We start from the raw sequence: 26767 nt of genomic DNA, 5'->3' as shown, positions 1-26767 counted from the left end.
ATACTTTCTCTTGTTATTTCTTTCTGAATCAGCAATGATGATACTATGAGTTATGCATCTCACCCAAATGCCAACGGGATAAAGGAGATGACATTTATAGAATACCTGAGCTCTTTGGAGTGTATTCTCCAAGCAAAAGCTTTAAGCATTATATTCTAGAAATTATTCTGTAACTGTCCACCAACCTCTTCAAGCCCCAATAAAGTATTCATGGTTCCAAAAAAGCTTTTCCTGATGAACCTCACCCATTCCAGTCACTTCTTTATACTTTTAGCACCTTAGCATCATATTCACATTGTATATTTCACTTTGATCCACCACTTTATAACATCATCTCTCTAGTTGCCCACACGAGAAACCTCAGCACCCTCCTGGCCCCTCCCTCCCACTTGCTGCGTCTCCAGCTAGTGACACAATCTAATTCCATTTCAGTGTGTCCTGGGACCCATGGCACTGTCACAGGCTCAGTGCTTTGACATTTTTCACCTGGTTGTCTGCAGTGCCCACTCACAGATCTTTCTCACTCTAGCCTGGCCCCTTTCCAATTCATCCTTCTCTGCTTCTGAAAGATCTGTTAAAAACATAAATCTGATCCTATCTGCTCTCCTCTTAAAATCCTTAAAACTCCTTGGCTTAGCACATAAGACAGTGCTTTTTCTAGTCGCTAGCCCCCTTCCTGGGCACTCCCTTTGGCATCCCCCTGTTCCATGGTAGTCTTTCTAGAGGGAGGATGCTTGAGTTGAGTCGTTAAGTCCCCTCAAAATTATTCCAAGAAAGAGCTCCCTGTGTTTTCCTGGCTTCATGCTTTTGAGCTTTTGTACACATGGTTTCTTCTGCCTTCAGTGTCCTCTCCTTAGCTAGTCATTCTTAGTGGCTTTAACATTTTAGCTTAAGCAACAGTTCTACCAAGAAGACTTCAAGGACCCTCCCTCACTGAGCCCTTTCCCATCTGTTGTAGATCCTCATCCAGTGAACTCCCACGGAACCATGTAAATGGCTTTGTAAAAACTCATCGTTCTGTACCATAGCCTTTCATGGATTTTGTCTATTGCTCATGATAAGCTGTAGGTTGCATAAAGGCTGGGATTGTACTTTTTGATTTTGTATCAAAATCTAGCATCTACCTTAGAGCAAGGCACATAGTAGGTCCTCAGTAAATGCCTGCCAAATGAATAGATAAAATTATTACTCTGGGCTGGGTGTGGTGGCTCACGCCTGTAATCCCAGCACTTTCGGAGGTCCGGCTGGGTGGATCATGAGGTCAGGAGCTCGAGACCAGCCTGACCAACATGGTGAAACCCTGTCTCTACTGAAAATACAAAAATTAGCCGGGTGTAGTGGCACGCCCCTATAATCCCAGCTACTCAGGAGGCTGAGGCAGGAGAATTGCTTGAACCTGGGAGGCAGAGGTTGCAGTGAGCCAAGATTGTATCACTGCACTCCAGCCTAGGCAACAGAGTGAGACTCCCGTCTACAAAAAAAAAAAAAGATTACTCTGGATGGGTGACCAAGGAACAGCAGAGGATCAAAAGCTGCAGCAGCGTTAAGGCTTGTAGATAATCTATGACTCAAGAAGTCTACATCATTATTGCCAAAAACAGACCATTGTATTCAGTCTCAAATATTATCCATAGCTCCTTATTTTTACTAAAAAATAGATTTTTCAGTTTTCTATATTAATAAATTATTTCTTTTTTAATTGAAAATATTTTCTTGGCCAGGCGCAGCTGCTCACGCCTGTAATCCCAGCGCTTTGGGAGGCTGAGGTGGGCGGATCACCTGAGGTCAGGAGTTCGAGACCAGCCTGGCCAACATGGAGAAATCCTGTCTCTACTAAAAATACAAAATTAGCTGGGCGTGGTGGCACGCGACTGTAATCCCAGCTACTTCCGAGGCAGGAGAATCACTTGAACCAGGGAGTCGGACGTTGCAGTGAGCCAAGATCACGCCATTGTACTCCATCCTGGGCAACAAGAGCAAAACTCCATCTTAAAAAAAAAAAAAAATTTTTTTTCTTGGTTGAGATCTCTCTTCACAAGTCTTTTCCAAGGAAATTTTTTTTCTCTTCTTTTACCACCTACAAGCCATAATAAAGCTTAAAGATAACTCATAAATTCAATGTCATGGAATCAAGAAAACCAGAAAAGGCAAATTGAAATGTGCAATTTGTTTACCATCAGATGAAGTTAGGGATGGCCACAGCTGCAGAATCTCAGGGTTAGAAGTGCTTCTGATATTGTTGGAGACAGAAGAACTTACTTTCCTGCCCCTTTCTGTAGCTCCTTCTAACAACAGGAATGAATAGACAGTGATCCATTCACAGAGAGAAAACTATTCATATGTAAGAAACCTGGATCCAGAGCAGCTCTCACTCAACCAAAGTCTGTGGCCGAAACAAGGGAGGTGAAGATTTTCATTCAGCAGGTAAAGAAATAACTGCAGTGGTGCAGGCAAGACACATTCTTGCATAGATGTCTAGAAAGGGCATCTTTAAAAAAAAGATTAATGTTTTTGGGTATATACTAGGTGTATATATTTTGGGGGTACATGTGATTTTTTTTTTTTTTGAGGTGATGTCTCACTCTGTTGCCCAGGCTAGAGTGCAGTGGCACAATTTTGGCTCACTGCAGGCTTGACCTCCTGAGCTCAAGTGATCCTTCCCACTTTAGCCTTTCCAAGTAGCTAGGACTACAGGCATACACCACTACACCCAGTTACTTTTTGTATTTTTTGTAGCGATGGGATTCCACCATGTTGCCCAGGCTGGTCTCGAACTCCTAGGCTCAAGCGATCCACCAGCCTCAGCCTCCCAAAGTGCTGGGACTACAGGTGTGATCCACTGTGCCCAGTCTTTGTGATTCTTTGATAGAAGCATATAATACGTAATAATCACATTAGGATAACTGAGGGCATCCATTACCTCATTTCTTTGTGTTACAGACATCCCAATTCCACTCTTTTATTTAAAAATATATAATTATTGTTGACTGTAGTCACCCTGTTGTGCTATCAAATAATAGATCTTATTCATTCTATGTTTTCACCCATTAACCATCCCAGCATCCTCCTGCCCTCCCCTGCTATGCTTCCAAGCCTCTGGTAATCATCGTTCTACTATCTCCATGAGTTCAAGTGTTTTAATTTTTAGGTTCCGTCTTTCTGTGACTGGCTTATTTCACTTAACATAATATCCTCCGGTTCCATCCATATTGTTGCAAATGACAAGATTTCATTCTATTTGGGAACAGTATGCCATTGTGTATATGTACCACGTTTTCTTTATCTATTCATCTGTTGATGGGCACTTAGGTTTGCTTCCAAATGTTGGATTTTGTGCACAGTGCTGCAATAAACATAGGAGTACAGATATCTCTTCAATATATTGATTTCTGTTCTTTTGGTTATATACCTAGCAGTGGGATTGCTGGATCATTTACATTCCCACCAACAGAGTACGAAGGTTCTCCTTTCTCCACATCCTCACCAGCATTCATTATTGCTTGTCTTTTGGATATAAGCCATTCTAAGTGGGGCGAGGTGATATCTCATTGTGGTTTTGATTTGCATTTCCCTGATAATTCACTAATTATCGCTGAGCCATTTTCCATACACCTGTTGGCCATTTGTATGTTGTCTTTTGAGAAATCCCTCTGCAGATCTTTTGCCCATTTTTAACTGGATTATTAGAAAGAGCATCTTTGGAAGGCCCAGGAAAAACTCAACCCCTCACAACAATTTCCAATCATTCTCAGGCACTGGTTCCCAGGAATGGCCTGGAGCAAGCATGGTTTCACTGAGGAAAGGCCAAGGCCAGCTGAGCCTACCAGAGCAATCGGTAGGCTCACACAGCTTGTGAGGTGTATTTATAAGGTCCCTTGGCTTCCCTTAAGGGAAGGCTTCCACATTATGAGTAGTTAAGAACTTGGATTCTGAGACCAGAGCAACCTGCATTCAAATCTTTATTCTGCTGTTTGCTAGCCATGTAACCCTTGGGCAAGTTATTTAACCTGTCCCAGCCTCAGTTTCCTCATTTGCAAAATGGGGGAAAGTAGTTTTTACACTTCAGTACTGTATGCCTGGTACACAATAAGTGGTCAGTTAACAGAAGTTATTATTATCATTAGCTATTTATAGTGATCAAAAGTAACACAAACCTACTGTAATTCTAATTCACAGGCTACCTAGGCCAAATAATTTTTCCAGACTTTCAAATGACATAAACTGAAAGGCTTATTGAAGAAGTGTTGCTCAAATGCCCTGCCACCCTATTTAGAGCTGATAATTTGGGTCTCCACATGGTCTACAGTTCCATTCTTAGTTTTTATTCTCGGTATTATAAAGTTGCTTTCTCTTATGAATCAGGAATCAGGAAGCTGTGACATGAGTGGTATACACAGTCTGGTATCCACGGCCCCCCTTCCCTGTCCATGCTTTACTGTGAGTTATCCTGATGTTTGGGTGGCCTCACATGGGCGTCTTCAGCTGACTGAGAAAGTAAGATTCCTAGACTGGATTACAGAGGCAGCTGGCAGCCTTTCAGCTAAATTCTATTTTATAAAGTCTATAAATTTACTCAGAATCCAGTTACCAGCTGGTAGGGGGTGTATAAAACCATGGAGTTACAGAAGAGAAAAAAGAGTAATTCGATTGAGATTTATCCAAAGGATTTAAAATGTGATTTACCTGTGGGCCAGTTCCTGGTTTCAAGTGAAAACCAAAAACCAGTTCCAGGTTCACTATCTTTTCCTCATTTTCTTCAGGTTCACCTCCTGAGTCCTAAAACAGGAAACCAAGCACCAATTATTCTAGATGTTGTTTTTACTTCTCATGTAAAGAAGATGATATCTTAGCACTAGTTTTTTTTTTCTATTCTAATTTATTAACTTTTGGTTATTTTGGATTAAGCTACAAATTCTAATTACATCAAGCAAGAGAAATGACATATTATGCCTTTCAGGACTTTGCCAAATGATTTATTTCATGCAGTTCAAATTGAATGTCACTGTCTTACATTTATCACAATGCATCTTGCATTGTGCAATTTTACCCTAGAAATGCACTTAGCACCTCGAGATCATTGTGAGATTTCAACTTGAGAGGTTCACAATACCCAGGGCATTCCCAAAGAGGGATTACGCAGTGGATGGAGGATGCAAATGTGTATGGAGGATGAAGCAGAGGAACAAAATGAGTCTTTGAGGGCTTAGAGATGAAAAACTATAGCTGTTAGTGAATAAGTAAAGTTCTGTGTCTGAATTGCAAGTATTTGCTGATTTTAAACAAAGTATGCCATATTCTTTAAACTAGATTCAAAATGTTAAGTATACTAATATGTTATTCAAACAGTAAACCTCCCATCCCCTATGAAAGTGACGATCGAGCGCTCCAGGGTATGAATTCTCTCAGTGACTTACATGTTGAAAAGTATCCAGGGCCAGGTGGGAGGCCACAGGACCTCACCTACAATGTTGGCACTTACAACTCCTAGCCACTAAAGTGAGGTGTGTTGTTCTTATCATGAACGAACTGTTAATATTTCAACTTGTGGGGAACACGGGTGTTCAATTTATACACATCCCTTGCTTCAAAGGGCCTTTTGTTAGATATGATGAAATTTCACTTCAAACGACCATTACCGACACTGGCAAATTTAGGTGTGGATGCAGCAGGTGCATGTGTCAATAAAGGTAGCATTAGTGTCCGTAAGAAAAACCTTACTTACCTTAATTAGTGGTGGGAAGTGAAACAAATTTATGTAATCATGGGTTAATTTCTCAATGGCTGACTGTAAAAAAAAATCATATGACTTTATTAATGATCCAGTAATACCAAGAGAAGATTAAAATCACTGGGTACAAACAAAAACATTCCTTATTTACCTAGTTCATAATATATCTTGGGGGCATTAATATCCAACGTCTATTTAGAATAAATCTCATTGTCCAAAGCACTGTAGGTGGTTTGTAATTATTTAAAGGACCAGACATTTTTAAAAATTATTTTTTATTTTGGAGACCAGGTCTCATTCTATCGTGCAGGCTGGAGTGCAGTAACGCTATCATAACTCACCACAGCCTTGAACTCCTGAGCTCAAGAGATTCTTCTATCTCAGCCTCCCAAGTGGCTGGGACTCAGGCACACACCACCACACCCAGCTAATTTATTTTATTTTTTGTAGAGATGGGGTCTTGCTCTGTTGCCCAGGCTGCTCTTGAAATCCTGGCCTCCTGCCTTGGCCTCTCAAAATGCTGGGATTACAGGGATGAGGCCAAGAAAAGGAAGACATTTTAAAGATGCTGAACCTCAGACTAAGCAATAAATAAAACAATTTTTCAAACACCGGCAGAGTGTAGTACTGAGAAGTGGATGTTCTATTGTACAGAATGCAGGTGCCACTCTGAATAACAGTGAGAAAAGCAACATAGCACATGAGTATAACACCAGACTTTCAGGAAGGCTAGAATCTCACTAAAAGGTTGATTGCATTATAAGAACATTTCTACGGATATGTGTCCAACATCCCCTCTGCCAATGAAACACAAAGAAATCTGAAACGAAAGGAAGACAATTTAAATGATGATTTTTTGGATACTCAGCAGGCACAGTTCAGATTTTCTAAGAACTGATTGCAGAGAGAGTAAAAAAGTACCAACCTGAGAAAATTAGATGCATTTTATTTTAAAGCAAAATAAAAACTGTTGACAGCTGACAATGTAATGAACACTTATTGGGTGTTCAATCCTACTTCTTACACTCTGCTCCTCCACACGAGGGCTAGCAGGCTCAGAGAAGAAGGGAGCCATGGTCAGGCTTAAAGGGAGGGACAAACACATAGCAAAAGAATGGGTGGGGGCCGAGTGTGGTGGCTCACATCTGTAATCCCAGCACTTTGGGATGCTGAGGTGGGCGGATCATGAGGTCAGAAGTTCGAGACCAGCCTGACCAACATGGTGAAGCCTTGTCTCTACTAAAAATACAAAAATTAGCCAGGTGTGGTAGCCTGCGCCTGTAATTCCAGCTACTCAGGAGGCTGAGGCAGGAGAATCGCTTGAATCCGGGAGGCGGAGGTTGCAGTGAGCCAAGATCGCACCATTGCACTTCAGCCTGGGCGGCAGAGCGAGACTCCAGCTCAAAAAAAAAAAAAAAAAAAGAATGGGTGGATACACTGCTCCACTGTCCAGTTTGATCACCTACCATTTAAGGACTGAGAGACTCTCGGAGAAAGTACACAACAATTGTGCCTTCCTCAGTGAAAGCGCAAAGAATAAAGGGTGCATTCTTACCATCAGGCTGTGTGTGAGAAACACTTCTGACAAGGACCAGGAGGACTCCTCCAGTGTGGATCTACTCATCCCCAAAGGCCCAGCTTGGAGCATTACTTATCTTAATTGAGAGTCTGTGCAGGCCCTCCTAGAGTAAGTGCACATGACCCTTTCCCTTTATCTTTCCCTCTCATATAAACTTGTTGGGAATCCGCATGCTCTGGCTGAGTTTAGTGGTCACCTGTTGGCTGAGCGCCCCCTGGGTAGCCATTCTTACATACAGCCCCAGCCTTGGCAGTAAGGGGGAGGGTCCGCATTCCACACTTTGGAGACTGCCCCTCTGTGAATGACTGTCTTTAGAAGCTCATGCAGACTCACTCAGGAGTTTGAGGGCAATGTTAGGTCCCCCAACAGATGCAGGCTACTCCTTCATTTGGAGTTCTGGGCAGACCCTCTGCAGAGGTCATAAAAAGAGGACATTACACTGACTCCACTCTAGTGGGTCAAATAATTTTTTTTTTTTTTTTTTTTTTTACTTTTAAGTGGCTGCTTCCAACAGGGCTTTTTCTCTCTGCATGTTCCTTGGCTTCTCTGCAAGCTTAGACCCCTGTCCCCTGTCCCCGTCCCTGCCTTTTTTTTTTTTTTTTTTTAAGACAGGGTCTCACTCTATTGCCCAGGCTGTAGTGCAGTGGTGCAATCATAGTTCATGGCAGCCTCAACCTCTTGGGCTCAAGCGATCCTCCCACCTCAACCTCCCAGGTAGCTGGGACCACCACAGGTGTGTACCACATGCCTGGCTAATTTTTGCATTTTTTGCAGAGGCAAGGTTTCGCCATGTTGTCCAGTCTGGTCTTGAACTCCTGGTTTCAAGTGAGTTGCCCACCTTGACCTCCCAAAGTGCTGGGATTACAGGCTTGAGCCACAGTGCCTGGCCCTTAGACCCTTTTGACCACCGATTCTATCTTAAAGCTTTTCCAACCTTTGGCTTTTGTAACAGCATTCTCTCCTCATTTCCTACTTTGTGGACAGATATTCTTGTCTTCCTCTTCACTTTCCTGGCCACACACATCCTTTCTGCCAAAGACAGAAAGCTTCCTAGCTGGAAGAAGACTACTCTTGGGCAGGGTGTAGAGATGCCTGTGCTTTCCTTTAGTTTTATTATTATTTTTTAATGAGGTGAAACTCACATACCATAAAATTAACCATTTTAAAGTGGGCAATTGAGTGGCATTTAGTACATTCACAATGTTGTGCAACCAGTACGTCTATCTAGTTCCAAAACATTTTCATCACCCCCAAAGGGGACTCTACTCCCATTAGTCAGTCAATGACCATTGCCGCCTCCCCCCAGCAGCTGGCAATCACTGATTGCTTTCCGTCTCTATGGATTCGCCTATTCAAGATGTCTCATACAATATGTGACCTTTGTGTCTGGCTTCTTTCATTTAGCATCATGTTCAAGGCTCATCTGTGCTGCCACACATATCAGAGTGGAGTCCTAATAAGTTAAGTAAGCAACAACGAGGAGGGGGTCCTAGGTGGGGGATAACAATTGTTGAGACAGCTAATCACAGACAATCACAACAACCTGTTCCCAAATACCTCATTCTGCAAGTAACTCCAGCGGCATGACCTTGTCTGCACACCCTATCTGCACGTAGCCCCTCCAGTATGATCCCATAAAACTTCCTCAAGCCCTTGCCTCTTAGCAGACAGCCCCTTCTCTGCTGTGCTGCCCACTGCACCCTTGCAACGCATCTTCATACTTTCTCTAATAAATCTGCCTTTCTTTACCTATGACTGTCTTGGTAAATTCTTTTACTGCCTGCGACAGCGGCCCCAGCCAGTCTGCCCACAACAGTCAATACTTCATTGTGCTTTCCTTCCTGAGCCTGAGAACAGCCCTCTTACTTGTGGCATCTTCCCCTTCTCTCCATTCGCATTTTTGCTACACTGCAGTGCTTATTATTCTCTACATTTATACCCTCCTGTTTTTTCAAAACCCAGCCTTGCCTCTTTAATCCATTTTAAAACTTCCAGAAGCAAAGTGTAAATATGTCAATTCTCAATACTCCCGACAGCTGGTCAAATTCCAGCTCTTCCCCTAAGCCTGAAGTTGTAAGCTATCCAGGATCCGGCCCCACCTTCCTTCCACTTCAGGTGCCATGCATTCTACTCATCACCCGTGTTCTGCAGACAGAGCTACTTATGCTACTCAGGTCGGGACTTGTCTTTTCTGTTCCTCCACGTTATCTTCCATGTCTCTTAACTCTTTGTTCTCTCTGTCTAGATTAATATTCTTTCCTTTCCTGGTCTACATTCCAAAATCTGTCATTCCTCCAAGATCCAGCTCAAGGGCCACCCACTCTGTGAAGTTTCCCCTCTCCATCTCTCACCATGGCCTCTCCTAAGTCTGGATAATGAATTGGTCCTTTCCTCCCAATTGCCAAGGAGATGCTGTATGCACATTTAATCTTTTCTCTGAGATGTAAATTCCTTAACCACAGGTTTCTTTGAATCTTCACAGGCCCAGTCTCACAATTAGTAGACATTCACTGAATTTGTTGAACAATAAACAGTAAGTCTGGACTTTGCTTGCCTAAATGATAACGCTGAGCATGAAAGGGGTACTTAGGTTATCCAGGGCCACCCTTGGAAAGACGTAAATCACTGAGGGCTTCTGGTGAGATATCCCAGCTCACCACCCTTCCTCCGAAATGATCCTTAAGAAATACTGGGCCTTTTCAAAGATGGCAGGTGGGAAGGGGAGGTGGGAGCATCTTATTTGGCATCTGCCAAATAGGACAAGATTTACAAAATTTCTGTTTTGGAGCTCTGAAACATCTCTGTACTGCAGAAAATACTTTTTCCTACTGTGGCCCACTTAAGCCAGCATAGCTTTTAGGATGGACTTGCCCACACCCAGAGGCTGGGATTACATTCTTTGCCAGCCTTTGAGAAATATGCTATGCATGAGTTTTCCTGCCCTTCTTCTAGGAGGGAGAAGACAGCAAGGTCCTCTTTCTGTTGTGGAGATGGTCTGTGGTGGGTGAGTGCCAAGCTGTTGCGCAAAGGGTGCTGAGAGTCTGTAAGGATGTTTCTTCCTGGACCTAGGGTTCACAGAATGAAATGAATGGGCTCTTTTTGGGCCTTAATGGGGATTTCTCTAGAAAGGTCAGTGTGAGTAGCTCTGAGGTAGGGACTAGTTGGCATGCTGGTAGAGCCTTTGTGAAGGTGTGGATTTGGACAGGAGGCTGCCTTTTCTAAATTTTCTCTTTTATTCTGTTTCTCTTCTTTCTAACCTACACACACTCGTCCATCTACCCACACTGGAATGGGGGTGAGGGTTTGGGGAGCAAACCTGATTTTATTCTAAGATCTCTCTTGAAACAAGATTAGTCATAATGACCACACAGATGCCAGCAATTCTTACTCAGTTTAAGTTGCTAAATTGAAAAAACAAAAACAAACAAAAAACAACCATGACCACCACCACCACAACAAACACAGAGGTTTAGCTTTGAAACTACTCAACACTTAAGTTTTGGGGGAGATGTTAGAATTTCCTGAGTGAGTGGGGATTAAAACACATACATGGTGGTGTCTGTTCCAGGTCATAATGACAAAAATTACAAATGCCTTTAGGTTACTGCATTGGCTTAGGTTTCCCTCTGGCCATGCAGAAATTCTGGGGTCCTTAGGGATTCCCGATGGATTTTTGTCCTCTCTAGAATTAAACTGAGTCACCTCCTGCTATTCTGGGTGGATGGCTGTTTTCCAGGCACCACGCTGCCTTTGTGGTATTTCTTACAGCTGTCATTTACCATCATCGCATAAGCAGTATCTGTTTTCTCCACCAGATTAGAGACTTCCTGAGGGCAGGGGGGTGATATTCAGGTATCTCCCTGTGACTCCTACTATACCACGTATGCACCTTTTTGCTGTTGGATTATGAGGAAGGAATTAGGGGTGCCTGGGGGCAGCTGCTGATTATCAACTGGTGTAAGCATTTCAGCACAGTAATGACCAGCATAGCACCGTTTCCATTTGCAGCCCCTAACACGTGATCTGCTGCATAGTAGGTGCTCAGTAAATATTTGTTGATGGAGGCCAGGCCCGGTGGCTCACGCCTGTAATCCCAGCACTTTGGGAGGCCGAGGCAGGTGGATCATTTGAGGTCAGGAGTTGGAGACCAGCCTGGAAAACATGGTGAAACCCCATCTCTACTAAAAATACAAAAATTAGCTGGGTATGGTGGCACACTTCTGTAATCCCAGCTACTTGGGAGGCTGAGGCAGGAGAATCGCTTGAACCCAGGAGGCGGAGGGTGCAATGAGCCAAGATTGCGCCTTTGCACTCCAGCCTGGGCAACAGAGCAAGACTCCACCTCAAAAAAAAAAAAAAGGTTTGCTGATGGAATGTTGTCCCTTTCTGAGGTACCTTGAAGTGAATGATATGCCCCTTGGAGACAATGCCCATGTCTTTCAGGTCTTCTTCCTCCAGCAGCAGCAGCCGCTTCCCTGTAATGTTGTTTTCTTTAAACAAGCTTGCATATACACTCATCTCTGCTGAAGAGTCACCTGAAGGAAGTGATTAGAAAGCAGAATCAAATTAGATGAAATCACATCCCAAACAAAGTTAACTCCATGAATTAAGAAGGTAACTTATTCCACTTGCCTTTTCTGACGAGCTGCTGAACCCAACAATACTGTGAAAGAGAGGACACATATGGTTTTGAAGATTCACACATGGTCAGTGGCCAGTCTTCACAGTAAACATAGAGTTTTCAATAGATCAAAATAGCTTTAATTCCTGGCTCAACCGCAAAGGTAAAATAGAAGACTTCTCTTTGTAGTTTTAAAACCTCAAGCTTTCAAATGGGAGATACCTTTCTCTTCGGGGGTCTTGGACAGTTAAAAGACCATTGGTTTTCCTCCTTTGGGAGATATTTTTAAATCCTTTCAAGAGGGTTCTTACTTATAGTGATTTTTCCATTTATGTGCCGGTGGCCCCCTGGATTGCTAAGGGGCACCGGTTTACTCAGGAATTGTATGAGTTCCAGGGACCACACAGCAGTGGACAGAGCAACGGACAGAAGGAATCTTCTGTTCTAGGCCAGGTCATGAAGTAGCCACGTGGCCCTGGCCAAGTCAAAATATGGAGCTTCCTATGTAGAATGAGGAGATTGGACCCAGTGACCCTTAGTCCCTGTATACACAGGGTCTGGGTTTACTGGTGGCCTCTCACAGTATCTTGGTGAGGGGAGAAGGATGGGAGGCCCAGACTCAGTTCCTCTGATTCTCTGGGGGAGCCCTCAACTCTGGAATTTTATTTAAGTGGCCTGGAAACCACTCAACCTCAGAGCAAAGACTAAAAATAGCTGTTAGAACTCAGTGATTTTTCAAAAATTTCTTTTCAAATGACAGGGGAAACTTTGCAGCTAGGGATAAAGAGATTATATCCAGGCTTGTGAATAAAGGAGACCCTGAGTCCTCTTTCCTTGTTAAGCAAGGCTGGCAGGAAAGTGAGACTCACTGGGACTCAGTGAATGGGAAGAAATAGTGGCAACTGGTGCCAAGTTTCCTTACCCTATGGAAGCCAAAGAGGTTAGCTAATGTTGAAAGCAGGTGCACTTCAAAAGAATACAAAGGGCAGAGAGGGAAATGCCTGGGCCCAAAACCAGGTTGAGCTAGGTAAACAGATCTTTTGAGGAGTTTCCAGTAGCTAGTCTGCACTTTGTGGCACCTGGTCTGTTCCCTGGGCTGGAGCCCAAACCCACTAAGGCTGGCATTACATCTTTTGTTTTTTTCATTTTCATTTAGCGATACCCTGAGCTTGTTAAATAGACCTGGATAGGCATAAGTCCCTGAGTTTTATAGAACTTTAAAAAAAAATTTTTTTTGAGATGAAGCCTTGCTCTGTTGCCCAGGCTGGAGTACAGTGGTGTGATCTCGGCTCACTGCAACCTCCACCTTCCATGTTTAAGCGATTTTCTTGCCTCAGCCTCCCAAGTAGCTGGGATTATAGGCATGTGCCACCACACCTGGCTCATTTTTGTATTTTTAGTAGAGATGGGGTTTCACCATGTTGGCCAGGCTGGTCTCGAACTCCTGACCTCAAGTGATCCTCCTGCCTCAGCCTCCCAAAGTGCTGGGATTACAGGCCACCGCACCCAACCTAGTCCCTGAGTTTTCACATCAGGAATTTTCATACCTGTTTTGTCACTAAGAAAATAGATATGGCGACGTAACAGACTAAGTTGGATTGTTTCTCAGGGTTTCTATCAAGAATGCAGAGTGCAGGACTTCCTTTGGACTTCAACAGTCCGAGTGCAGCCTCTCAAAACATAGAGCTTCTCTGGCTAAAGCTACAGAGAATGTCTGGGTGTGCTTGTGTCTATTCCCGCTTGGGAGGCCAGAATAAGGCTGGCAAATATGATGCCTCACTTTCAAACAGGCCTGAGGTGGAAGGAAAGCCAGTTCAGTGGTGTCCCAGCCCAGCACTGCCTTGACCAGATCCTCCTCTATCATGGCTCAAGGCCATCCCTGTTCTTGTAAAAAGATTTAAGATCACTTTTTTTTCAAGTGTGTTCATTTGTTTTCCCGAGCTGCCACTTTAATTTCCTCATTGGTATTTGTTATTGTATTCTGGAATACTTTCAGAGCAAATTAGGAAGGTAGAACCCACTTAGAAGATTTGCAGAGATACTTGCTTTACTCTTGAGGCTTTATTTTCAATCATTATTGCATTAAAAACAGAAAAAAAGGCCAGGCGCAGTGGCTCACACCTATAATCCCAGCACTTTGGGAGGCCGAGGCGGGCAGATCACTTGAGGTCAGGAGTTCGAGACCAGCCTGGCCAACATGGTGAAACCCCATCTCTACTAAAAATACAAAAATTAGCCAGGCATGCTGGTGGGCACCTATAATCTTAGCTACTCAGGAGGCTGAGGCAGGAGAATCACTTGAACCTCAGGAGGTGGAGGTTGCAGTGAGCCGAGATCGCACCACTGCACTCCAGCCTGGGAGACAGTGCGAGAAAAGAATTTGTCAACTTCTCCTAGTTAGACTTTCCCAAGGCCCAATCTCTTCCCCTAAAAACTTAGGGAAAAATTTATGAAATACCTGCCCAAGTCAAATAAGGCATGAATACAAAGAGCTTACCACATCGTCTTCTGTCCATGCACCAATCTCAAAGGAAGGCAGCAGCTGCATGGGAAATATGCATGAAATGAAAAAAAAAGTAATATTATCATTGTCTTTTTGGTTCATCCTCGTCTCATTCTTTCAGCTCTCAGCTGCTGCTCTGGCTTGGTTCCTCCTGCAGGCTGGGTTGAATGGAAAACAGTTTTCCTGACCTTAAGAGGCAGTTCTCAGTGCTCCAGTAATGTTCACCAATCTCTCAGTAACAATTCATGTACTTTGGGAGCTGTTTCATATTCCTCTGTTGGTACGTGGTTTTTACATCCCACAATCGGGCCTCAGCAGTCAAGGAATTTCTGACATTTTCTCAGAGACCTAGAGTCTTCCTCAGAGTCTCAGCCAACATGAGGACTGTTGGATTATTAAGAAAATTCCAAAGCAACCACCTAGTAACCAGATGATGTATTATGCCTATTCTCAAGGGGAATTTCTAAGTGTTTAAAGATCTCATTTGCACAATATTTTAAAAACCAAATGTTAGCACCCACGGATGAAGAAGGACATGGGAAATTGGTACGGTCCTAAGAAACCCAGGCTGCAGAGTTGCTCTAACTAAAACAGATTAAAATACCTCCCTTTGAGGTTCACAAGTACAAATGAAGATGTCTCCAGAGGACTTCAGCCTGCACCATTTTCAGAGCCAAAGAGCTACTTACTGTCTTCAATATATGCCCCATGGCCATCTAAATAATAAATGCTTACATAATTTTTAGAAGTCTGTGTGTCCTGTAAGTCAAATTAGAGTTTGGTACAGCTATTAGCTTTAACTAGCCTAACTTGCCCCCCAGAAATGAATTGCTTATGAGATAATATGGCAAAAATCACTCATCTTCTGTTACAAATAATATTTTCTTGTGAGTTTCAAAAAAAAGAAGTTGAGTTTGGTTGCTTTTACTATTAGTTTAAAAATCAGAGGGTAGGTGAGTTAACCTTTCTAACTTATAGGTATTTTGTACCCACATGCTCAAAATTCTGCTAGGAAAGGCACAGCCCCTGCCTTCAAGGAGCTTCTAATTTAACCGGTGCTAATACAGGTATACATTATACCTGGAGGACTCCAAGGCCACCTGAATCTTGGTTTACTTAATGCCTAACATAGTGCCTGGCATACGGTATCTGGTAAATTTTTGTTGAGTCATTTTAAAGAATGAATAAAATTAAAGGGTGCATTTACTGGAATGCTAAGTTCTCTGGTATAGAGTTCAATGTCTATGGGTATACCATAGACAGATGTATTCACAAAGGGATTTGTAAAATAAGATGGGAGAATGGAGGGCAGCACGGCTTGAGCTGGGTCCTGCAGGGCAAGAAGAGAGGTGATTCCGGGTAAAGAGAAGCAACGAGGCAAAACCTGGCATGGCAGGAGAGGGAGGGACAGGAGGGAAGGATGGGAATGGAAGGCAATGAGTTCATGTTGGAGGAAAAAGGGGAAATGAGGCAGACAGGGTGGGGAGGCAAGTGGAAAAACCCACTAGCTGAAATGGATATGAATGGGTAAGTTTGAGTATTTATAGACAAGTTGTCAGGACATAAAGTACACACTGAAATCGATCCTGTTCTGCATATACTCTGCTACCTGCATGTGCTTCCCTTCCCTCCAGGGTTGCCCTTGCCTCCTCGAAACACTTGAGGTGGGTAGGAATCATCACACACACTCACTTGGTTTAATAATGGGGAAAGGAGAAAGACTTGAGGAACAGAATCTAAAGCTGATTGGATCCAAGAAAATAGGTGACAATTTTGTCTCTTCACAGGGCAGCTGGACACAGCTGCAGAATCATGCCATTCCCTTCTCCCATCACAGAAGCAAATGTGAAATAGGGAACTTTTTTGGTTTGTTCAAGAAACAACAGTCTGAGTTACAGAAATATTTTCCTGCATCAAGGCTCACTTTTATAGAAACGGATGGGGGGAGGGGATGTGTAGTGTTATTTTTATAAAATTCCCAAATGTTGTACTAAACAAAATTGAGAAATAAGTATTTTTTGAATAGAATAGAAGTTGTAAATGAAATAACTAATCACAACCAGAATCTTTGGTTTTAATGTTGAAAGGAGAGGGGGTTGGTTGCACACTGAGGATGGTTCTCCAATACGATGCCTAGGGAAAGGCACTGGCTTCAGCTGGATGCTTACTCCAGCAGGATTCTTTGCACAATGCTTGCAAAGATCAGTGAGAGGAAGGCTGGAGCCAGGCACTGCTTCATGACGGTTTGAATTTGGCAAGATGGGGAATAAGAGTTAATGATCTCCAGCCACAGAGTGGCTTACCATTTCCTTTATGTTTTCTGTACCTTGTTAACATATCAGTGTATCTGCTGTAGGATGAGTTCTAAGCCTTTCTTTCTTTGGGGAATAAAACAAATCCACCCCATGACTGTCCCATCACTTTACAAATTTATTATTTACACTCCCACTGACTTTAGGGAGAGAAAAGCTAACACTTGTGTGCATGCGTGTGACAACAATTCCTTCAAAGGATGTTGGGAATCCAATCTAACAGGGATCTTATATACACAGCAACACATAACAAAGGGATTTACTGTCAAAACGTTTATTGCAAAATGGAGTCTTAGAACAAAGGAAAGCAAAGAAAAGTTCACATCAAAATGAAATGTATGACACCAACTTGGATTTCTGAATACACTGTGGACTTTGTGCTGGAATATCAAATTCCAACTATAAAATCAGTAACTGAATAGTCTTACCACACAAGAGTAAAATTTAATCTTCCATACAAACATTATACAAGATATTTGGCATAGGACTTGCTCAGAATAACATTGCAATAGAATAATTGAGAAAAAGTTTTTGTTAAAAAAACAATAAAGTGATAATGCCATCTATTCAAAGCTCACACTCAAAGAATATAAATATTTTCTATTATTTAGTACAAAAATTTTAAGAGTGCAAAAGCAATATGTGCAGTGTATCATATCTGACATTAAAAGATATACTATTCTGCACACAATATAAAATAATTAATGTAGGTGCTTGGAACTCTAGTTTTGAAGTAAATAATCATATGCCAGAAAGCTCCTCACAGGCAACGGAGTGCAAACAAAGGTGGAGTCTGAGAAAACACGGCTAGTCTTCTAGATTTCCACATAGACACTCATCTTTCATCATAGAAATGCTGTATCTAGAGCTGTCAGGCTATGCTACAATCGAGAGAAGAGAATAGATTTTTATGTCTGGCAATGCTTAACACCTACACAGGAAAACAGTCTTACTCAAAAGCAGCAAAAGGTGCCTGATTATAGAAAATTTATGCTCTGTTATATATGTGGTATGATGAAACTCTGCTACTTTCAAAAGGCTGCAATAAGTCTAGTACAATAATTTTTTTAAGTATTAATATTTAACTCAGAATAAGTTTTAAAACTGTCTTTCATAAAACTCTTACCATTCCAATGAAAACTCTCAAAAATAAAGTTATACGCACAGTAATTCTGGGAGAAGTCATTCTGGATCACTCCTAAACCCTCCCCCGACCCCTAATTCCTTGATTTTTAATGGGGATCAAGTTTGACTACCTTAGCTAGTGTTTAAAAGTCTAATAAATTCACTGCATGTTAAAAATCACTGGTTAAAAACCCACCCTCAACATTTCCAGAGCACTAAAAACAGTGAGCTATATGCTTTCAACTTCTTTTCACTGGTTATGTAAAATAGTAAAATGTAATTTTGCTTTCAAAAATGGGTAGAAAAAGCAGGCTTTAAATTAACCTATAGAATTGTAGCTATCTCAATGAGTTTTTTTTTTTTATTGTGGAATCAGTGTAATGGGAGAGTGACCTGACCTGGTGGATTTGGCTGTTTCATTAAGTTGCCACCAGCATTCTTAAGCAGAAAGAAACCATTTCCCCTTAGGGAAATGGTGATTTAAGATAAAGCCACGAAACTCACAAAATTCAGGTTGTATGTTGCTGTAATTCTAAAAATACATTTTGTTTTGACTTGGGTAATTTTGTTCAGGAGAAAAATAATTAGACACGAAACTCTAAAGCTTCTGGATTTGATAAGTTTGTCAGTGGGGAAGAGACAATGCTACTGGGTTTTTTTTTTGTTGTTTTTTTTTTTTTTGAGATGAAGTCTCACTCTGCCATCCAAGCTGGAGCGTAGTAGTGCGATCTCAGCTCACTGCAACCTCTGCCTCCCCAGTTCAAGTGATTCTCCTGCCTCATCCTCCCTAGTAGCTGGGGTTACAGGCATGTGACACCACACCCAGCTAATTTTTCTATTTTTAGTAGCAACAAGGTTTCACCATGTTGGCCAGGCTGGTCTCAAACCCCTGACATCAGGTGATCTGCCCACCTTGGCCTCCCAAAGTGCTGGGATTACAGGCGTGAGCCACCGAGCCCAGCCCCTTTTGGATAGAAGACTTTACTGAGCACACTGTCCCTGGCATTCATAATGTTACTATTCCTGGCACTGGGCAGCAAATGCCACCCCAGTTGCTGTGACAACCAAAAATGTGCCCTAGCCCCAACACTCTCAAACACCATTCGGTGACAGCACCACCCCAGTTGAGAATGACTAGGAGGGTCTCATCAAATTCTACAAGATAACTTTATGAATTAAGAAAAAAAGATGAAAGGTGAGACATTTTCAGTTGCATGTCTCTGATAATTATTCCCACAATTGAGAGATTCAATTCTCATTTTGAATGTTTACATTTCTCACTCTTTTAACCCTTCTCTTTCTAAATGTACATTTTTGTAAATCAAGTAATTGGAACTAAATCCAACACGATAATTGCCATTTCAAACATTGATCTGGAAAGTGAATTAGAAGCTGTACAATATCCTTAGAAATTCTGCATATGGCTAATAAATATTCCTTTTAAAATTAATAGAGTCTAAAGTCTTCCAAATGATCTTTACAGATAGAGTGAGACACTATACAATTCTGATTATATGATTTAGATTTCAGGGATGTTTTAACATTTTCAAACCACTAGAAGGACATTGATTGGGAACAGAAAGTAATAGAGCCAACGTCACGTGGTAATGATCAATAGTCCAGTTCTACGAGGAGAACAATTTTAAGCTCTTCACTGAGGCCAATTCTGCTGTATTCTAATTCCTTGTAGGTTCTTGGTGGTAGAGTACTGAGCTATGACCATCTCTGGAATACCGGTGAGGAAAATGACAGCAGTAAAGAAATGAGGAAAATATTACCTAATTAATGATAAAGTTAGGTCCAGTACAGAGTCCTGTTATTTTTCTCTTTGGCCCTATTTGGCTGCTTTTATTAATGCATCAGAACTTTATGTATAATCATGTGGATTTATATGTAAATTAAGAAAAAATGTCCATTTCATTCAGTTCATATGTTCTAAATGTATTGCTGATCATTCTTAAATGAGACTCAAGGTTTACATTCTTACATAAAGTGCAGAGATCCCGGAGTTAACCCCAAAGATCCCCGTGCCTTTTTCAGCCTTGCTCAAATGTTACCTTACCAGTGGGGCCTTTCCTGACCACACTTTAAAAACCTCAACACTCACCCACGGGCCTTATCCTCCTTCCCAGCTTCACTTTTTGGCATAGACTTATCAAATGTGAACATATGATACATTTGCTTTATTTATCATCAATCTTCACTCACTGGCATGCAAGCTCTGTGAGTGCAAAGATTTTCATCTAGCTGTCTTCCAGAACAGTGTCTGGCACAGAGAAGGAGCTCTATGAATATGTGTTGAATGAATGACTGTATCTTTGCCTTGTAAACTGGCTCTCTCCTCAGATGGCTGACCACTGCACCCCAGGGCATGCTGGAAAGACAGGAGACCCAAGCCCTCCCTTCTACTCTACTCCAAGCTTTTCTGCTTGAGTGCATTGACTCAAGTCAGGTAGTACTTCTCTATGTCTGAGCACAGACAAGCTGTGTTCATGTATTTGTACATATATGTGAATAGACAGAGAAACTAGTAGCATGGGTATGTGGGGGAATCCATCTTTTAGGGAGAGGTTTATCTACTGTTTTTGTGTTTAGTCTCACCTCAGACCAGGTTAAGCTGGCCAGGGCTCATAGTTTTCAAAGGGCAATAGAAGAAATCTGTTTAGCTTACATTCCAAGAATGTTCTCTTTATCTTTCCTGAAAGCTCTCCACTTTTAATTTCATCTCATACTACAGAGAAAATATTATTTGAAACGGCTAGTTTTCCAGAAGGTTACCGAAGTCACTTATCTTTCAGTGTCTTCACTGGCACCATTCATAGTAGCTAACATTAACCAGCCACTTTCCATGGGCCTGGTGCTGTGTTAAAGTGCTTTACATATATTATTTCTTTTAATCCGCACAATAATCTTTTCAAGTAAGTACTATTTTATTCCCACGTTGAAGATCAGCAAACAGACACACAAAGATTAAATAATTTTCCCAAGGTTGTCGAGCAACTGGGCCCAGGATTCTGAGTGACAGTCGGACTCTGATCCCTTTCTTCATCACTATGCCACCTAGACTGCTGTACACCTCACACCCAGAACATTCTGTTCTCCCCAAGTGAAGTTATTTCTCCCCAAATGAAGCTGGCACAGCATACTGATCATTATGTGGTATTTTTCAGCTCTCAAGGGGCATTAGAAACATGTCACGCTTCAAATTCCAAGAGGCTTTTAATGATCAAATATAGTTAGAAATACTATTATATCATATCTATGATGATGTCCTTTCTTTAAACTTCATAAAAAGACCCACCAAAAATATTTTGGTTTAACAGTCAAATAATGACACTCCTTTCTAATTTAGATTGAAAAAAGTCTTAGTTCTTTTGCCTCTTATATATATAATTAAAAGTGTTTTATAATTTAAACAAGCTTTGACAAATAGGTGATAACATTCTGAGAATATCCCTGGCTAGCCAGGTTCTCAGAGCAGTGCCTGTATCTACTTCTAAAACACCAACATTATTAAGCAGGGTTAAAACAAAAAACAACCCTGGTAGGCTAAACTTGGTATGGAAAGGACCTCTGCTTTTGCCTAAGTGAGGATAACTTATCTTTACTATTTCTTTTGTAATATTTAATTTCCTCTTTAAAATAGCTAAGCATATGCTTAGAATCCTGGATTATTATGCCCCTCTAAAAAACAAACCACCACGCATACCCCACTTGCTGGAAAATCCAGGAGAGGCATGAACTCACCCCCCTGGAAGCATCCCCTTAAGACCACATCTTTCTCTTTGTATAAAGCACAAGCATATCCTTAAATGACAGTGTGTTGTTAAGAAGCTTCCATGGCCAGCAGTGGTATGAAAGTTTGCAACATCTGCTGTTGGTTTCAAATCAGGGTATTTTTCCTTCAAATACACTACTGAGAACACTGCTCAGGCTTTACTTTGAGCAGCTGTGCTATTTAGTACCAAAAATTTTCAACACTTAGGTATTTCTGAAGAGCATTTTGTTATAACCTTCTTTCATCTCAGTATTGTTGTTGGATTTTGTACTATCAATTCTTTCTTTCTCTCTTTTTTTTGTTTTTTGAGACAGGGTCTTGTTCTTTTGCCCAGGCTAGAGTGCAGTGGTGCCATCATGGCTCACTGCAGCCCTGACTGATTGCTAGGTCTCAAGCAATCCTCCTGCCTTGGCCTCCCGAGTATCTAGGACTACAGGTGTGTGCTACCATGCCAGCTAATTTTTTAATTATTAGTAGAGACGAGGTCTTACTATGTTGCTCAGGCCAACCATTTCTGATATTACAGTGTATTGCTATAAGAAAAAACAAGTATGTCACAGAATTACTACGTGTCAAAGAACAATTAGGAGTTAAGAGTGTTCAAAATGTAAGTTTTAAAAAATGATTTGAATAAAGGAAATAAAGTCAAATACAAACTAAAAAGTATTCATTAAAAAAGAAAATGCCAGAATGTCATTACTTTAAAAGTCCTGTATTGTATATAGAATCACAAATTTCTATAATCAGGCATCACATTTGCTGATTCATAAATATACTTCTTTGGCTTAATTCTCCCCCGATTTTTCTGTAAGCAAAAATAAATCAGAAGTAGAATTGATAAGAAATTACGGTCATGTAAATGTGATTGGCCTAAAAATGCAGTGCTTGGTTTTCTGCCTCCTTACTGGTTTTTGTACAGACTGAGATAAACAAGTTACTTTTGTGTTTTCCAAACATTTGTGATTTTATTACTTTGCTTTCTGCTTTCATTCACTATTATCCATGTCATTATCCTCCTCCTCACCGTCATCATCATCGTCACCTTCTGACAAGTCAAAATCACTGAACCCCAGAGCCATGTTGACTTTCTTCCCCCTTCTCTTAGATGTGGTTTTGGAAGAATTCTGCTTGGCTTGCATGTTTATCTGCATCCCAGAATGCATCACAGCTCCTGCTTTGTTCATTGAGAAGATATCCCCAAAGCCCATCAGCATCATGGCCTGCAGACTTGGGTTCATGCCATGGCCCTCCCCGTTACTTGTTGCTGTGATCTGACATGACATCTCTGCACTGTTTGACTCCTCTGTTTTAGATTCAAAGTAAGACTCCTCAGACATTCTTGCAGCAAGAGGCAAGAGAAGCTATCAAAAGAGAAGAAAGGACAGAAGTAAAAAGAGAAATTAGGACCAATTTAAATCAGGAAAATAGATACCACAAAATTAGTTGGCACTATACAGGAGGTAAATGATTAGTGAAATAAATGAATGTGGGGAATTATGTGAGAATTTATTTAATGGCAGATTTGGCTCCAGCATATTTGCCATAATTTATGAATGACAGGATAAATCAGAACCAAAAGTTTGCAAAGCACCACAGCAAGCCAAATTTCAAATGGAAAAGAAGTTGCACGTTTTAAGCCCTCATTTTGCTTAAAACAAAATAGTTTTTAGGATTTATCTTGACTTTTCCCAATTTCACTTTCATAAGGAAACATTTAATTAACCATTATATTTTTTTAAAAAGAAATTAAGCAGAGATTAGATCTCAAATGAAAAATTAAGAAACTTTGTACCCAAAAGAAAAGCTTAGAGGAAGCACAAAAAACAGTTCGGCAGTCTATACAGTTCTAGGGAAATGTGGGTTATTAACTACCTTTTTATCTGGATTAGTACTCTCAATATACACTAAAAATTAGTCTAGAATTCACTTGCTTCCACTTATTTATTTATTGTAGCCAGAACTGATGTAATACTATTTATTCAAATTATTAAATAATTCACTTGTGAACAAATTCTAGATTCTGTCTCACATTTAAGTTAGACGTAAGTATGTAAACACATGAAAACTGGGAAGAAAGGAAAATAGTGTTAATTTAGATTGTTCTAATATGCTCTAATATTCAAGTTTTCTTCTTTCAACAACAGAACTTTTTTCTAAGATGTCACCACTCACAGTGGTCACAGACATTATCTTCTACTTTACGTAATTTGAACAGCCAACTTATTCCCATAAATATTTGGGCATATCCATTTCAGGGGTAAAACTACTAGCATATGAAAAATGTTACTGCCTCTTCTTTTGAGAAACAAGCATATCAAGGCTTATGTTTTTGGCGTAGTTGCAATATGGATACATTTATGATAACTAATGTACAAATAATATACTGGGATAACCTCTATATTCTGGTACCTAATATTCAGGATCAATTTCCTTATCTTTTTTTTTTTTTTTTTTTTTTTTGAGACAGAGTCTAACACGGTTGCCCGGGCTGGAGTGCAGTGGCACTATCTCGGCTCACTGCAACCTCAGGCTTCCAGGTTCAAGTGATTCTCCTGCCTCAGCCTCCCGAGTAGCTGGGATTACAGGCGCCCACCACCACACCCAGCTAATTTTTTGTATTTTTAGTAGAGATGGGGTTTCACTATGCTGTCCAGGCTGGTCTTGAACGCCTGACCTCGTGAACCACCCCCCTCAGCCTCCTAAAGTGCTGGGTTTACAGGCGTGAGCCACCGTGCCCGGCCTCAGTTTCCAAATTTTTAAAGTGAAGTTGGAGCTGAGTTTTTAAAAAGTAGCTTGCACTTTTGGGAAAAACCCTCTTGGAGTTGTTAGTTCAATAACTTTAATTTCATATAATTCAACTGAAAAGTATCCATTATATGAAAGAAAACAATTGCTTTAGATCTTTACACATTGGAAACAGGATGTTATTTCCCTTGCAGTCAAACTTCTCAGCTTCTGAAATTCGTTTTCAATTGTTAGATGTTCTCGGGAACTCTTTGTGGCTCATTGTATTATTTTGAGGGTCCTTCCTCACATTAGGTTTGACTCTAAAGATCTCCATAAATGTTTCTCAGATAAGCCTGTATTCTTAAAATAAATAAAAAGTTTACATCAAGCTTCAACTATAATTAGAAAATAAACATTATCCATATTTACGCATAAAGGATTAATCTCCCCAAATATCCTTAACTAATGTTTTAGTTTTAGGAAAGAAAATAGTGCCCTTGAAATTAATTCAATGATACAATTTTTTATGAAGTTACATAAATGTTAAACTTACATAATTAAGATGAGGCCACCTACAGGAAAGCTAAACCTCCAGCCACTTCCTTTTTAAAACGTTTATTTCATCTTTCTCTAAGAAATCTCAGTTAAAGCTAAACAGAAACTGATGTTAGGACAAAAGAAAATACCTACTTACAAAATATCTGAACATAAACTTTCTTGCCTTCAGAAATACCAGCTCTAAGCAGAAGACACATTAAAAGCAAGTACTGTAAAGAAAGGAAACTTATCTCCCATAAGGAAAAAAGAAGAAGATCTCATTGAGATTGTGCTGCAGGCTGTCCATTGTTAGATGGTAGCCCTCAGAGCAGTTCCTTCACAGAAAGTTTTGTGGGGTTAAAAACTCAAGCAGGCAACCTACCGAGCACACAGAGCTTTATTGTAGAGCACTTTATTATTTATTACGCAACTATGTTACTAAGAGCAATAATGTGTGCAAGGCAGCCCATTTCTTAGCAAAACTGATGCCAAAAAACTAAAGAAAGGTTCTGAAGCATATGTGAATGGGTAAAGTTTTTTCTTAAAATACTACATTTAGAAAGAGTCAAGCCACGCAATGCTTTACAGCTTTAGATTTCAACGCATTTTAAAGCAAAACAAAACCTCACAGACTTCAGAAGCTGTGCTCTAGGGACGAGGTCACATTTTTGCTCCTGTCCCTCATGAGCTGTGGGAGAAGCACTGCTCCTGTGCAGAACCCTAGAGGGAGGCTTTCAGAGGCTGCCTGCTGACACCCAGCCAGCCAGAACAGGAGACTTCCCTCATTGTCTTTCTCTCACGAGCCAAGTTAAATTCACAGATAAAATGTGGCACTTTTAAAATGTTCCATGATAGTGTTCTGGATAGCAATTCAATTCATTTTGGAATTCCCTGGAGAACCAAAGTCCTTTTTTTCCAAGTTGAATCTGATAATAAACATTTAGCTTCATTGTATTTTCCTTTTTTGGATATCAGGTTGCTTCTCCACACAAGTTGGGAAGGAGACAAACTTTTATTCTTTAGACACTGGAAAATACTTTGCAACTGGGCACTGGCTGCTTAATGAAGATTAAGACTTTTAAAGATAGGAAAGCTTTTTGAAGATCACAAAATGAACAGCATTTCAGTATTTTTTGGCATAATCACCATAGCAACTATAAAAAATGAATTTAAATATATGTTTACTTTTAATCTACCATTACTTGGGTAATTTTAAGTGAACAAATATTGCCCATTAAAAACCCTGGAAAAAAAAACAATTATAAATGTATACTTAATTCCTGAAAATGTTATGCCATTTAAAATAGGAAAGAATGCTGCAATTTGATTAGACTTGAATAATATCACATCAGCATGTAAGCTCAAGGTTAGTGTATAACCAGTGAAATGCTTAAAAATAATTTTTATATTCCTCTAAATACAAGACTTGGGAGAAAACAAGATACTGCCTAGGTGTAATAAATACTGAAAGCTTGTCCAGAGAGAATCTTTTTCCAATATTTTGCTGCCCATGATCATAACACTAAATTGAGTACGAAATATTAATGCTTCTCATTTGCATGTCATCATGGTTAGCTCCATTTTAGAGGGAAAACATGGTTAAGTTCTGACACATCAAAGACTCTGTTTAGTCAGTGAGCTGCTGGAGTTACAGTTATTAATGACTGAGCGACTAGAAGGAGTTAATCAGCACCGAGGTGCATGTTCTGAGATTGAGCAGATGGTGTGAAAATACATCGGATTTTATTATTGTAATTCTAATATACAAACACACTGACAGAATAACAGTTCTTAAGGAAGGAACCAGAAATAGGATAAGCTTTTCTTTTAAATCTCTGGCATTTTATTAATTGAAAT

At 40.7% G+C, this 26767-nt stretch overlaps 1 protein-coding gene and 1 long non-coding RNA gene across 5 annotated transcripts in view; one reads left to right on the top strand and one right to left on the bottom strand.

Moving 5' to 3' along the window:
* The window catches only part of MAP3K20 (mitogen-activated protein kinase kinase kinase 20), a 204406-nt gene that overhangs the window by 23552 nt on the left and 154087 nt on the right, over nt 1-26767 (bottom strand). For 2 of the 4 annotated variants that reach the window (XM_063644683.1, XM_055289760.2), the window contains exons 12-16: nt 14426-14470; nt 11940-11970; nt 11703-11842; nt 5723-5785; nt 4684-4776 (exon numbers count right to left, since the gene is read on the bottom strand). In XM_063644683.1, coding sequence (XP_063500753.1) covers nt 4684-4776; nt 5723-5785; nt 11703-11842; nt 11940-11970; nt 14426-14470 — 372 coding nt within the window. Of the gene's footprint in view, nt 1-4683; nt 4777-5722; nt 5786-11702; nt 11843-11939; nt 11971-14425; nt 14471-17001; nt 23008-26767 lie in introns of those variants that run through there. The other 2 variants (XM_063644684.1, XM_055289761.2) reach the window with 1 other exon arrangement.
* The window catches only part of LOC129488060 (uncharacterized), an 86485-nt gene that overhangs the window by 38045 nt on the left and 21673 nt on the right, over nt 1-26767 (top strand). The gene's annotated exons all lie outside the window — the stretch shown is intronic.

This window comes from Symphalangus syndactylus, chromosome 8 (assembly GCF_028878055.3).
Source record: "Symphalangus syndactylus isolate Jambi chromosome 8, NHGRI_mSymSyn1-v2.1_pri, whole genome shotgun sequence".
Classification (NCBI taxonomy): domain Eukaryota; kingdom Metazoa; phylum Chordata; class Mammalia; order Primates; family Hylobatidae; genus Symphalangus; species Symphalangus syndactylus.
The sequence above is the reverse complement of the archived record's forward strand: the minus strand, read 5'-3'. Positions and strand labels throughout refer to the sequence as shown.